General features: G+C 39.3%; 1 protein-coding gene across 1 annotated transcript in view; it reads left to right on the top strand.

Moving 5' to 3' along the window:
- uvssa (UV-stimulated scaffold protein A) overlaps nt 1–13,594 on the top strand; it is a 111,368-nt gene that overhangs the window by 40,764 nt on the left and 57,010 nt on the right. The window contains exon 9 of the mRNA XM_055652007.1: nt 4,416–4,575. Within this exon, the coding sequence (XP_055507982.1) occupies nt 4,416–4,575 (160 nt within the window). The remainder of the gene's footprint in view (nt 1–4,415; nt 4,576–13,594) is intronic.

A 13,594-nucleotide genomic window follows, 5' to 3' on the forward strand; every position in this document is an offset into this window, starting at 1 on the left:
TCAATGAAGTACTTTTGAAGTTACTTTTATGAAGAAATAGTTACTTTTCTAAAGTAGGAAGCATGATAGCCAAAGTGAAAATAGCTCCAAGCACCTGGAGAGTCTAGTATCAGAGACCATACATAGCCTCAGGATAAAAGGACATGCCTTTAGAAAGGAGATGAGGAGGAATTTTGTTAGTCAGAGGGTGTGGAATCTGGAATGTCTTGCCGCAGACGGCCGTAGAGGCCAAGTCAATGGATATTTTTAAGGCGGAGATTGACAGATTCTTGATTAGTAAGGGTGTTATGGGGAGAAGGCAGGAGAATGGGTTCGAGGAAGAAAGATAGATCAGCCATGATTGAATAGCAGGGTAGACTTGATGGGCCAAATGGCCTAATTCTGCTCCTAGAATTTATGAACACCTATTCTGTGTATTGCAAGTTGATAATAACCAAATACTCAATTATTTTTTAAGAAGGATTGATCAATAAACATTGGACAGATTACTGGTGATAACACCCATGTCCTTTTTCTGTATAGTGCCTTTGGGTCTTTTAGATTCAACAGAGTTTTCATCTGAAATACAGCACCTCCGTTTACACAGGAGTCCCTCAGGACTGTATTATGTCACTAGAGGTTTTTATAGTCTAGTCTCTCAGCAGAACTTGAACCTCGAATTGTTTGATGACCACTACGAGTGCTACCATTGAGCCACAGTTAACAATCTGGACTGAAAATACTTGAGTGTAAAAACCTTTTGTAACATGCTGTCAAGGAAATTTAAACAGTTTAGGTCTTTTGCCTCTTGTAATGCTTAAGGTTCAAGGTCCATTACAAAAATGACAGCATGACACTAGATAGTAACACAACTTATTACAGTGTAATTGGAAAGCGAACAGAAATTGCAGGTCAACTTCCCATTATTATTACACATGATTGAGGCATGCACCTTAATGATGGGATCAAATTATTTTCTGATGTCACATATAGTTTAGTGGTCCATGTGCAAAGATATGATCTTTGAATTGAATTTGCTGGATGAAATAACGTGCTTGTGAAGTTAAAAATGAGCAGCCGGAGACAGAAGCTGCAGATGTTGAAATCTTGACATGAGACTAGATGCTGGAATCCAAGCAGCTAATTTTTTGTGGTCTCTTGTGTCTCTTGTAGAGTGAGCTGGATGGGAAAAACAAGATGATTTAAAATTGCGTTGATTAGATTTTTTGATTGTTTTGCTGATGCTTGTAATATATTTGGAAAATTATATTGTTGTGGAATGCAAGCCATAAAGCTGTAAACATTGGTTTATCGTGGGATTCTCCATTTATTGAGTACAGAATCTCAGCTCCTAGGCAAGAGCTCTGAATGTATGCAAAGTTTTGCGCTTTGATTTTTCCCTCCCTTGGTGCTGCCTGACCCGCTTGAGTTCCTACAGCGCATTGTTTTGCTCAAAATTACAGCATCTGCACTGTCTTGTGTTTCCATTGAGTATAGAAGTTGGGATGTTATGTTGCAGTTGGACAAGATGTTGGTGGGGATGCCCTTGGAGTATAGTGTTCAGTTTTCGTCATCCAGCTTATAGAAATGTTGCCAGGATGCTTCTGCCGCCCACATGGCTCGGGAGGGGCATTCCAAAGATGTATGGATTTGCAGGTTATTTGGCCTCTGTAAATGGCCCCTAATGTGTGGGAAATGGATGAGAAAGTGGGATAACAGAATTATTGTCAGAGGATGGTCGCTGTGGAGGTGATGTGTAAATGCCCACAGTGCAACTGACCAGTTTTGGTTCTGTCTCCCTTTAAGTATTTTGCATCCCAAAGACACACTGATGGGTTAATTGACTGTGCAAATTGCCCTTAGTTCAGGTGGGTGGCTGGCGAATTGGGGATTTGATGGACATGTGAGACGCAATAGATTACAGTAGAATAACTGGGGGAAATAGGACTGCTATGATTGCTCTGAGAGTTGCCATTGAATCCATGTGCCAAATGTTTTTGTAAAAAAAACAAAACCTGTAAGTGACTTGGATGGAAAAAGCCTTCTTTATGCAACATAATGTTCTTAACACAGTTGACTTTTAAAACATATTGACAACGGTTGTCAAAAAAGAGTTCAGTGGTTAAAACAATTGCTTTTTTTTAAATTATTCAGTGACATGTTATTTGTATCGTCACCTCCAATCCCCATTCTGCTTATCATGTTAAAACTTGCGGCAAATGTTATGTTGCTCAGTTGAAAGAGGCTAAAGAGTTAAGTCAGAAGCATTAGAGTTCATAGGAGCTTTCCATGGTTCAACTTCTATCAGCAGTTTCTATTATCTGTCTCAACAATTTGCCAATTAAACTTCAGAGCAGATCCAATGTTGTTAAAGTAAGGGTAAAGCCACACAGCTGAGGAAACCTTCCTTCTCTCTCTCTCTGCACCACTGAGGCGCTTTATCTTCTCCCTAATCCTAAGATTTCTGTCAGGACATAATCTCTTTCTCAAATTTACATTTTAATTACAAGTCCTGGTGAACTTGCTAAAATCAATAATGTCAGCATTCAGTGGCCTAGCTTTGAGCCATAGGCCCTGCCTTGCCATTTCCTGCTATTGATTAATCTTTTTAACTCTATCCATGTTATTGCTTCAGGCAAATGGGTGATGCGGAGCAATTTCAAAAAGATTTCAGCGTTTTATAGTTTTAGAATGAGGTCACATTTATAACAATGTCTCTCTGTTTGAAAAATTAAAACTTAAAAATGAAGCAAAGCAATATTTTCAACAAAGCCTCAATACAGAAAGTTTATGGCACAGGAGGAAGCATTTTGGATCATTGGGGCTGTGCTTAGCTTGAAAAAGCAAACCAGCCTAATCCTATCCGCTAAGAATTATTTCAGAGAACTGCAGTCAAATGATTTTGAAACACTCATTCAAGTGTATTAGTCAAGTGTAATGAGGTTTTGTCTCTCTACCATTCTTACAGGCTGGAAGTTCCAAAACCCTATCTCTCTCTGGGTTATAAACCTCATCTACATCTCCCCTTAATTAATCTACTAATTACTTCATGTTACCCAGTTTGTAATCCTTCTTAATGAAAATAAGGTTTTCCTTTTTTTGGGAGGGGGGATCTGGGTGTCATTGGTAAGAAGAGTGTTATTGACCTATCCTTAAAGTTGGTGGTGAGCTATTCCTTGCACCACTGTAGTGGTGAGGGTATCTCCACGCTGCTGTAGAGTAGAAAGTACCAGCATTTAGATTAATCGATGGCTTCCAAATTAGGATGGTGTGTTTGTTGGGAAATATGCAGCTGGTCTATGTGCCTGCCTCTCCTCACTGAAAAATTGTATATCATCTGGAAACTTCTAGTCACAATAATACCAGATAACCACTATTCTTTGCTTCCTGCCACTGAGTCAATTTTGGATTCCATTTGCCACTCTCCCTTGTATCCCATGGGCTTTGCGCTTGTCAAACGTCCTGCTGAAATCTGTTGGCTACAACAAACCCTGCACCTTAAGATACTTTTACTCCACAACTTTGCTTTTGTATTGGAAAATAAACATTTGTATTAACAACTGTTTTGTGTCTTGAAATTATTTAATTTGAGAGTATTAGCCAAACCGACTACATTTTTTAATTTCCTACTTTTTTCCCCTATCAATGTACAATTTCAGAGGGAAATGTATGTTTCTGATATCTTGTCCATATGGTAGTTCGTGCACTAGCCTAGTGTATGCTGTCTTGTGTGGTTATGTCGTTCATTTGATCTTCAGGACCTAATAACTAAGCCTGCACTTTTCTTTCCTGCAAGCATTGCCTAGTTGTGATTAAGTACACAGCGGAGATTTCTTCCTATTCCTTTGTGATTTCAATGCAAGCTTAATATCCTACCGCTGCTTTGGCTGAGATTGATTGGCTTGCTGTAGGTCTGGAAATTCAAACTGGTAGCTACTAGGTCTTTAAGCCTTTCTGTCAGAACATTTATTTAGTTAATCAGGGGTTTGAAGAAATAAATCCTTTAATACACTATTAAATGTCACTCAAGCAACTTTGGTATTTAAAAATTCTGCTCTTCTGTTTTTGTTTTCTATTACAAATTTCTGCACACTTTCCGTCACAGTAGCTATCCAATGAAGATTCTTTACTTTAAGTGAACCCCCAATGCAATAACCAAGACTATGACTTAATTGACGGGATATTTGAATCTTAATGCTCCATAGAAATGGTGTTTACCTGCTATTGTGTTTTGATTTTAACCTTTAATCAATATTTTATGCATTTCCTGTCAGTAATTGAATCAGAATTGTATCTGAAGTGACAAGCGAACTGGACATAATAGCACTTGAGTACAACATATTTTTTTAAGACATTGGTGATTATTATTATTATTTTCTTTAATGTTCTAGTTCACAACATCTAAAGCAGGTGGTTTGTATTATCTGTAACTCCAGGACTGGAGCCACTGATACCGAAGACCAAGGAAGCAGTGAAAAGAGTAACACCATCTGCTGAACCCTTAGCAGCGCGGAGGAATGACGAGGAACTTGACCCAACATGTGCTGCAGCAACGTTAAAAATCTGGAAAGAACAGCTATCCTCGCAGATGGACAGGTAGATGTTTCTATTTACTTTTGTTTATTTTCTCATGAGTAAGTTTGACCAAATCAAGAACAACATGACCTTAAAAATAATTTTAACCTACTTTTTTTCCTCCAAACGTATAATGCCCTTAACAGAAATAAAATTGGGGTAAAGCTCTTGGTTTCATATTGCTTTCACAACAGAAAGCAACTTTATACCAGAATATTAAAAAGAGGAAGCAGCACTCTACTATAATAAGTTTCTCCCTGAGTGTTGCTCTGTTGGTGCTACAGTATCAGTGCAAAGCTGATTTTATAGGCAAGTTTCTTGTTTTTGCCTGCTGTTCACACCCATGATCTACGGTGACCTTGCATCCTTCATTCTGCACAATGCACCATTAATCACTTATTAATAACGATTAGGCCATAGAAGATGCAGAGTTTCTCACGTTACGCTGTTTGCTTCTGTGTCCCCCAGCTGTACCTTTGCAGTAGTTTGTTTTATGTTGATCTATGAATTCACCTGGATAAAGCACACCAGAAATGATTATGCAGATAAATGGAGAGCGGTAAATTTTGAACAAAAATGAAGGAACATTAGAAGGACATGTTTATGCAGTATAGCATTTCACACCTCAATACACTTCACATAAAAGGCATTTCTTTGAAAAGCATTGACCGTTATGAGGACAAACCTAATGGCCATTTTCCGCAGGCCACCATTCAATACATGAGATTGAAGAAAAACTTTTATATTTGTAGCTTGGTTTTCCTACAATTGCAGTTGTTAACTGAGTGATTGTTTCTTGCTGTTGCTATAGTAATAACTGTAGCTAAAATTGAAAGCATAAAGCATATGGAGATAAACAGAATTTGTAATGAGCAAGATTATAAATATAAATAGCATGTCAATATCTACAGAATAATAAAAAGTCATAGTTGATGAACTTCGCCGTGACTGAATAGAAGCTTTTGATATGCACTAAAAATAACCTATGTCATCATTGTACAATTGAATTATCAGTTTTTTTGTTTGGGATATGGTGTATCTGCAATGATTAATTGGCTTTCTGTGCACTTGATCATTATTCATTGTCAGAATCTGCCAATCCATGAGATTTGCAAACAAGCCCATTCCAGTTGTCCAATGTCCAAGTAGAACATTGTAGTATTTCAGTTGAGATTTGGAAATAAACCTTCAAGTATCATCCTGTTGCAAGCCAGGGCACAAAGGCTGGTTATAGTTTCCTGCTCAGATGAGTAAACTCTGCCAATTCTGTGACTTGCTCGAATCTCCCTGTTTTGTGTTGAACTACTTTATGGGTACATTTATAGGTCTATAAATGCATTAGAACTTGCAGGGGCATGTTCAGTTGGTGTCCATGATGCACAAATAACCATTTAGTAAAGGACCATCACTTGGATCTAAGTAATGGAGACACAAGAAACTTCCGATGCTCGAATCTTGAGTGAAATTAAGTGCTGGAAGAGCTCAGTGGTTCAGGTAGAATCTATGGAGGGAATGGGCATTGTTCCAGGTCCGGACCTTTCTAAATCTGAAACTGAATTGTTTGACCATTCCCTTCACAGATGCTGAATTACCTGCTGAGTTCCTCCAGCGCTTTGTTTTGCCTAAAAGTAATGGCCCAGTCCCATGGCATTGGGCACTATTGAATATGGAGATCATTGAGCATTAACATGCAAGTTCAAGAAGTAAATAGGAAGCTAAATGGGATGTTGGCCTATATTATGCAGGGGATGTAGAGTAAAAGAGAAACATAGAAACATAAAAGAGAAAGCACCTGACTGACTGTAACATGGCCTGGTTTGGTAACTAGAACACCCAGGAATGAAGGAGATTACAGAGAGTAGTAGACACTGCTTTGTCATTTGCAGATACTGACCTCTCTGCCATGTAATGGGGTCTTTCGGATGTATTGCCTCAAAAAGGCCGACGATAATATCAAAAACTCTCACACATTTTGCTCCGACCATCGGGAAGAAGGTACAGGAATCACCAGATTCAAGGACAACTTCTTCCATGCAACTCTGGGAACATGCTCGAAGGCTCGGCAGACTGCGGAACCGGAAATCTGCCAGGATGACTGGTACAGCAGTCAGCTGAGAACACAAGGCACAGCGGCCCATGGTACCGGGAGCGAGCCGCAAGAGACGTCGGACGCGAGGAGCAGGGGCCGGTAGCAGAGTGAACAGGATAATGCCTCCAGCGCCTTCAAGGTCAGCTGCCGAACGAGGAGAGTGGGTCGTCCCGGTCGAAGGACATGGTGGAAGGCCCTGCAGGAACCTGGGACTTACCTGAATCAGGAGCTGCTCCAAGCGCGCGTGTGTACTGGACTTTGGATTCTGGAAATGGTGCCACAACATGGCAGCGCCTGCATGTGTAAATATGCAATTACTGCAGTTGCACATGTGACAAATAATGCACCACTGAGCCATTGAACTATCAGGCTCATGAACACTACACATCAGTGTCCACAACAACTGAACATCGATGAACTGTGTCATTAGTTATTCCACGGACTTTGTGTTTTCTTTCCACTAATATTGCGGTTATAAATTGACAGTTTTTTATGGTACATCTGTCTGTACATATGATAATTAAACACTCTTGACTGTTAAAGTGGAGGGCTGTCCATAACTGAGTGCTACATATAGTTTTGATCTCTTTACTCAATGGAGGATATAGTTGTGTTGGTGGCTGCTGAGGGAAGATTCACCAGGTGATTTAAATGATTTAAAAAAAGATTGGGCAGCTTGGGCAAATATTCATTGGATTTCAGGAATGAGAAAAATGTATAAGATTCTGAGAGAACTTGACAGAGTAGATACTAAGAGGTCCTTTTCCCTCTCAGAAAATGAGGAATTTAAGGGCTTAATTCACAATACCGGGATAGATTTCCTCAGGATTGTGAATCTTTGAAACTGTCCTGCTTGAAGTTCTGGAGGTTAAATCATTGAAAGTATTCATGCCAGAGACAGGCAGGATCTTATTATGTAGCAGAGTGGGGAACAGGATGAAACGTGACCATGGTCAAAACAACCACAATCTTAATAATGCTGATGGGATACAGGGCTATGTGATACAGTGCCCTCCATAAGATTTGGGACAAAGACCCATCATTTATTTATTTGCCTCCGTACTTCACAATTTGAGATTTGTAATAGAAAAAATCACATTTAGTTAAAGTGCACATTGTCAGATTTTAATAAAGGCCATTTTTATACATTTTGTTTTCACCATATAGAAATTACAGCAGTGTTTATACAGTCCCCCAGTTTCAGGGCACCATAATGTTTGGGGCACAGCAATGTCATGTAAATGAAAGTAGTCATGTTTAGTATTTTGTTGCATATCCTTTGCATGCAATGACTGCTTGAAATCTGCAATTCATTGATATCACCAGTTGCTGGGTGTCTTCTCTGGTGATGCTCTGCCAGGCCTGTATTGCAGGCATGTTTAGCTTATGCTTGTTATGGGGTATAGTCCCCTTCAGTTTTCTCTTCAGCCTATAAAAGGCATGCTCAATTGGGTTCAGATCGGGTGATTGGGCCACTCAATTGACCATTTTTTAGCTTTGAAAAACTGCTTTGTTGCTTTAGCAATGTGTTTGGGATCATTGTCTTGCCGTAGAATGAACCGCCGGCCAATGAGTTTTGAGGCATTTGTTTGAACTTGAGCAGAGAGGATGTGTCCATACACTTCAGAATTCATTATGCTGCTACCATCAGCAGTTGTATCGTCAATGAAGATGTGAGCCAGTATCTTCAGCAGCCATACATGCCCAGGCCTAACACCCCCACTTTCACTGATGAGGTGGTATGTTTTGGATCAATAGTCAATAGTCAGATTTATTCGTCACATACACAATAAAGTGCAGTGAAATGAACTTGCCAACTGCAGTACAATAAAAAAGAACACACAATACACAATCTTGGGCAGTTCCTTCTATCCTCCATACTTTGCTCTTGCCATCACTCTGATATGTTAATCTTTGTCTCATCTGCTCACAAGACCTTTTTCCACAACTGTGGTTGTTCTTTTAAAAAAAAAAATGAAAAAAAAAAAATGATTCAATTTATTGTCATTGTCAGTGTACAGTACAGAGACAACGAAATAAGTACTTCTTGGCAAACTGTAACCTGGCCATCCTACTTTTGTGGCTAACCAGTGATTTGCATCTTGCAGTGTAGTCTCTGTATTTCTGTTCATGAAGTTTTCTGCAGACAGTGGTCATTGACAAATCCACACCTGACTCCTGAAGAGTGTTTCTGATCTGTCGGACAGGTATTTGGGGATTTTTCTTTATTATAGAGAGAGTTTTTCTGTCAACAGCTGTGGAGGTCTTCCTTGGCCTGCCAGTCCCTTTGCGATTAGTAAGCTCACCAGTGCTCTCTTTCTTCTTAATGATGTTCCAAACAGTTGATTTTGGTAAGCCTAAGGTTTGACTGATGTCTCTAACAGTTTTATTCTTGTTTCTCAGTCTCATAATGACTTATTTGACTCATTGGCACAACTTTGGTCCTCATTTTGATAAACAGCAATAAAAGTTTCCAAAGGTGATGGAAAGACTTGAGGAAAGAGTTGGTGCTGAGTGCTCTCTTATACCTGCATCAAGGAGGCAATTAAACATACTTGAGTAATTACAAACACCTGTAAAGCTATGTGTCCCAAACATTATGGTGCCCTGAAATTTCTACATAGAAACATAGAAAATTGGTGCAGGCGTAGGCCATTCGGCCCTTCGAGCCTGCACCGCCATTCAATATGATCATGGCTGATCATCCAACTCAGTATCCCATACCTGCCTTCTCTCCATACCCCCTGATCCCTTTAGCCACAAGGGCCACATCTAACTCCCTCTTAAATATAGCCAATGAACTGGCCTCAACTACCTTCTGTGGCAGAGAATTCCAGAGATAGTGAAACCAAAATATATAAAAATGGCCTTTATTAAAATCTGACAATGTGCACTTTAACCACATGTGATTTTTTTTTTTCTATTACGAATCTATTACAGTACAGTACAGAGGGAAATAAATAAATAATGGTCTTTGTCCCAAACATTATGGAGGGCACTGTATATTCCAGCTCCTATTTGTGTTCTTGTGGTCAGAGGGAAGGGTATTGTGGAATTTGGGCATGTGGTTTTGGAGACATTGTATAGTGGGAGCTCAGGCATGAAGGGAAGGAGGAGATCCTCTATAGGGAAAAGGAGGTGATAGCCTGATGAGATATAAAAAAATTAAAAGGAACTGATGCAATTGTGTGGACTCATTTCTCTCTACAATAGTCCAAATAAATTGTACACAGATGACAGTGTCACAGCTTGCATATCTGACACTAAAATCTCACTGGTGTAGCTGCCAATGACAACTTGCCAGATAGCACAATTCATTTGAACATCATAATCACTCTTTAAAATGTACTTCTGTTGCAAGTACTTTTGTGTTGAACAAGACAATGCAGCAAGGTAAGCGAGCTGTAGAGAAAATCCAGCAAAGTTTCAATATATTTTAAAAAAAACACAGCATCAATGTTGTATTAACACGCAGCTGGAAAATAAGGAGGTAGCAATTACAATTTGTAAGTTGCTGCTTAGGCAACTTCTAAGAATACTGGTCAAGAAATTGGTTAGCAGCGAGAGCATATTGAATAGCTGCCACCTGGTGGATTTTATTCATGAACTAAACACAAGGCACGTCCTATTGTCATGTTCTATTGAACAAGCTTTATTTAAATATAGGCCTTTATCTTTTGGCAAGAGCAAATTGGGGATGGGAGTGATGGTGGAGAGACAGAGTTGGGAGCGGAGGGAGGATAATACCGATCAGTAGAGTATTTGGAGTAAGGGTTGCTAGTGGGATGCTAAGTTGTTTGTGGGAACCCCTACTAAGATGCCCACTTCTTGGTGAACAATGCTGCCTGGAAGATCTAGTGGTGGCAAACGAAAAGGCTGTCCACTGTGCAAGAGCCAGGCCGAACATTTGAAACATAGATGATGGACACGAAAGAAGAAGTGGGAGAATGGGCATGAAAAGGGACTAGAAGCTGTCAGGACTTGTCCTTCTCAGTCAAGGATAGCAGTGGTGAAGACATCCGTGAAACTGAAGAATGCTGTTCTTAAGTATTGCAGCAAGTACACCCTGGAATTGTTTTTGATGTGGTTTCAGCTCAACTATCTCAAAACTTTAAGAGCAAATAACATTTGACTAAAGTATCTGATTAAAGGAGAAAATGCTGTAAATATTAAGCATGTCCTTCCGCAGCATCTGAGGAGAGAAACAGTTAAAAGTTTAGGTCATGGGCCCTTTGTCAAAGCTTCTGTCAATGATTTTTTTAAATATAAAAAGAGATTACTCATAGGCAATTGGTAGAACTGTCAGATATTTCTTTGACAGAAAGAATAGAGTGTAGTTGAGGGGGGAAGTTTTTACAGTAGAGCACAAGGTGCCAGAATAACTTGGCAGGTCGGGCAACAACTCTAAGTGCATGAATAGGTGAAGTTTCAGGTCGGGATCCTGCTTCAGATTGATGGAATTCTATTGCTCACTGTCTGAAGGGGGGGGAAGGCAGAAACTCTCCCCACATTTAAAGGTAAATTTGTGGATAACCACTTGAAGACCTGTAGTAGAATTAACCTTTACGTCCAGTTGGCATGGACTAGCTCACCTGACTGTTTGCCGTAACCTTCGACGATTCAATGAAAACAATTCTCATCTATTAATTAAATTGCATCAAATTATTTGCACTGAAATATGTCAACGTATTTTTAATGAACTATATTCTTCTCTAAATTAATTGTGAAATGCTGACTGATTGCCACGTTTAGGACAAATTCGAAACAAGTTGGGGAAAAATAAATTACTCAATTGACAGCTAGTTAGGGTACATGTTGGTACCATTGTCAGGATATCCAATAGGAGCAGCAACAGGTGTTGACGTTCCTAATGGAGCACAGAGGAAAAACACAACGATAAACAATCAAATTTTTTTTTTACTAGTTCATTAGTAAACAAAATGTCCCACCGCAAAATGGCAATGGATGTATCAGAACCACAGAGCAAGTATGTAGAGAAAAGGCAGCTCTGGAAGCCAACACTTTTTCATAGATCTTAATTTTTTTCATGTTTATTGTAAAATACTATGAAAATAGCAGCTCCATGTGAATGTTTCAGATGTTATAATTTCAATCATAATTCCTTTGAATAGAGCTTTGTTTTTGATTGTTAACATAATTTTTTGTTATATGTTCAAAACAATTATATTGAAAATAGTGCAACCATGGCTAATAAAAGACTCTGTGTGTACTTTGTAAATTGTGTAATGGGTTTTAATTAACTATCAACCATCATTCTTTCTGAAGGATGCTATTTGCAGAATCATTTGCGATGTAGTCTGAGGACTTCCAGTTTCTTAAGGAAGTCAAATATTGGTTTCTTCTTCAATTCCATTTCTTGGTAATTTTCAATCAACAAGATCTGGATTAAACAAATAATACTATCCATGCATAGAGATCCAGATTTCTCTGAAGTGAGGGTGTTGATTACAGCTGAACACTGGAGGTATTTTCTGTTGGATGAGATAAAGACATTACAAATTGAATCTTTTGTTAATGAATCCAAGGAGCTTTTGAAATTCATGATGTAGTGGAAAGCACTGCTGAAATAGATTTTGATCAAGTAATTGTACCATGGTTTCAGTGACTGAGTTCTTTGAATCGATTCAGTCAAAACAATTTGGCCTTTATGAATTAGTTGAAGGGTTTCAGGTCACTTAGCAGGGATAGATGAAGGAAATGTACCCCAAACAGTCGAGCGATCTGCCTGGGGATGTCTGAAGCTGACAACTCGTTGCTAGTAAGACTCGACATACAAACTAGATGAATGAGAGAGAACCATCAGACAATCTTTTTCATAGTTTCAGCAGATGTGAAAAACTAGGGAAAAAAAATGGAAAAATTGTTGAAGTAAAGTCTGTGGGTTCATCTATCTTTCAGGGAACCTAATCAAGCCAATCCTGCCTCATTATTTTGTTAATGACACTGATGGTTTACAGGGGCATAATGATTATGGCAAAATGAGAGTGATGTAGAGAATCACTAGTCCTGCTGGTCAAAGGGTAATAGCTCTGCACATAACTGCACATTTGTTTCTGCAAAATGCTATTTTCTGCTGTCTAGTGCCATTTTATTGACTAATTTCATTCGTATGCCTCTTGTTTAGTACCTTTGTTACAGGTCTAATTATTAGGATGGCACGGTGGTTTCCATTCTTGCATGGAGATGGACGATGTTGGTGCACGTGAAGAAGCAGGGGATATCTAGGTTTTAAAGAAATAGCTCTATGTAAATTAAAGTTCCTGGTAGATTTTGAAAGGGTTTGTCCAATGATGTTTGAAGCAGGGAACAATTGAAATAATTGCTATCACTCAGGGGTCTTAATGACCCCAAAGAATGTGGGCAGCTGAGGATTTTTTTCATAATCTGCTATTGTAGGATGATTGTGCTGTTGATTTGTCATTGGCGATTAATACAAGGGTTACCCAAAAACTCTTTGCAACCTTATGGTCAGGCAGATATACTTGAACTTCAAGAAGAGGTTAAGTTTTAAAACATACCCGGGTCATCTTTGGCCATGTACTCAAGCCACAATATTAGATAGAAGGGGCCACAGTTTAACAATAAGGGGTAAGCCATTTCGAACGGAGAAGAGGAAACACTTTTTCATACAAAGAGTTGTGAGTCTGAAATTCTCTGCGTCAGAGGGCGATGGAGGGCGGTTCTCTGGATACTTTCAAGAGAGAGCTAGATAGGGCTTTTAAAGATAGCAGAGTCAGGGGATATGGGGAGAAGGCAGGAACAGAGTACTGATTGTGGATGATCAGCTATCATCACATTGAATGGCGGTGCTGGCTCGAAGGGCCGAATGGCCTACTCCTGCTGCTATTGTCTTGGAAACAAAGAACTGCAGATGCTGGTTAATATATAAAAGGACACAATGTGCTGAAGTAACTCAGCAGGTCAGGCAGC

Source organism: Leucoraja erinacea, chromosome 1, assembly GCF_028641065.1.
Source record: "Leucoraja erinacea ecotype New England chromosome 1, Leri_hhj_1, whole genome shotgun sequence".
In the NCBI taxonomy this organism is placed as follows: domain Eukaryota; kingdom Metazoa; phylum Chordata; class Chondrichthyes; order Rajiformes; family Rajidae; genus Leucoraja; species Leucoraja erinaceus.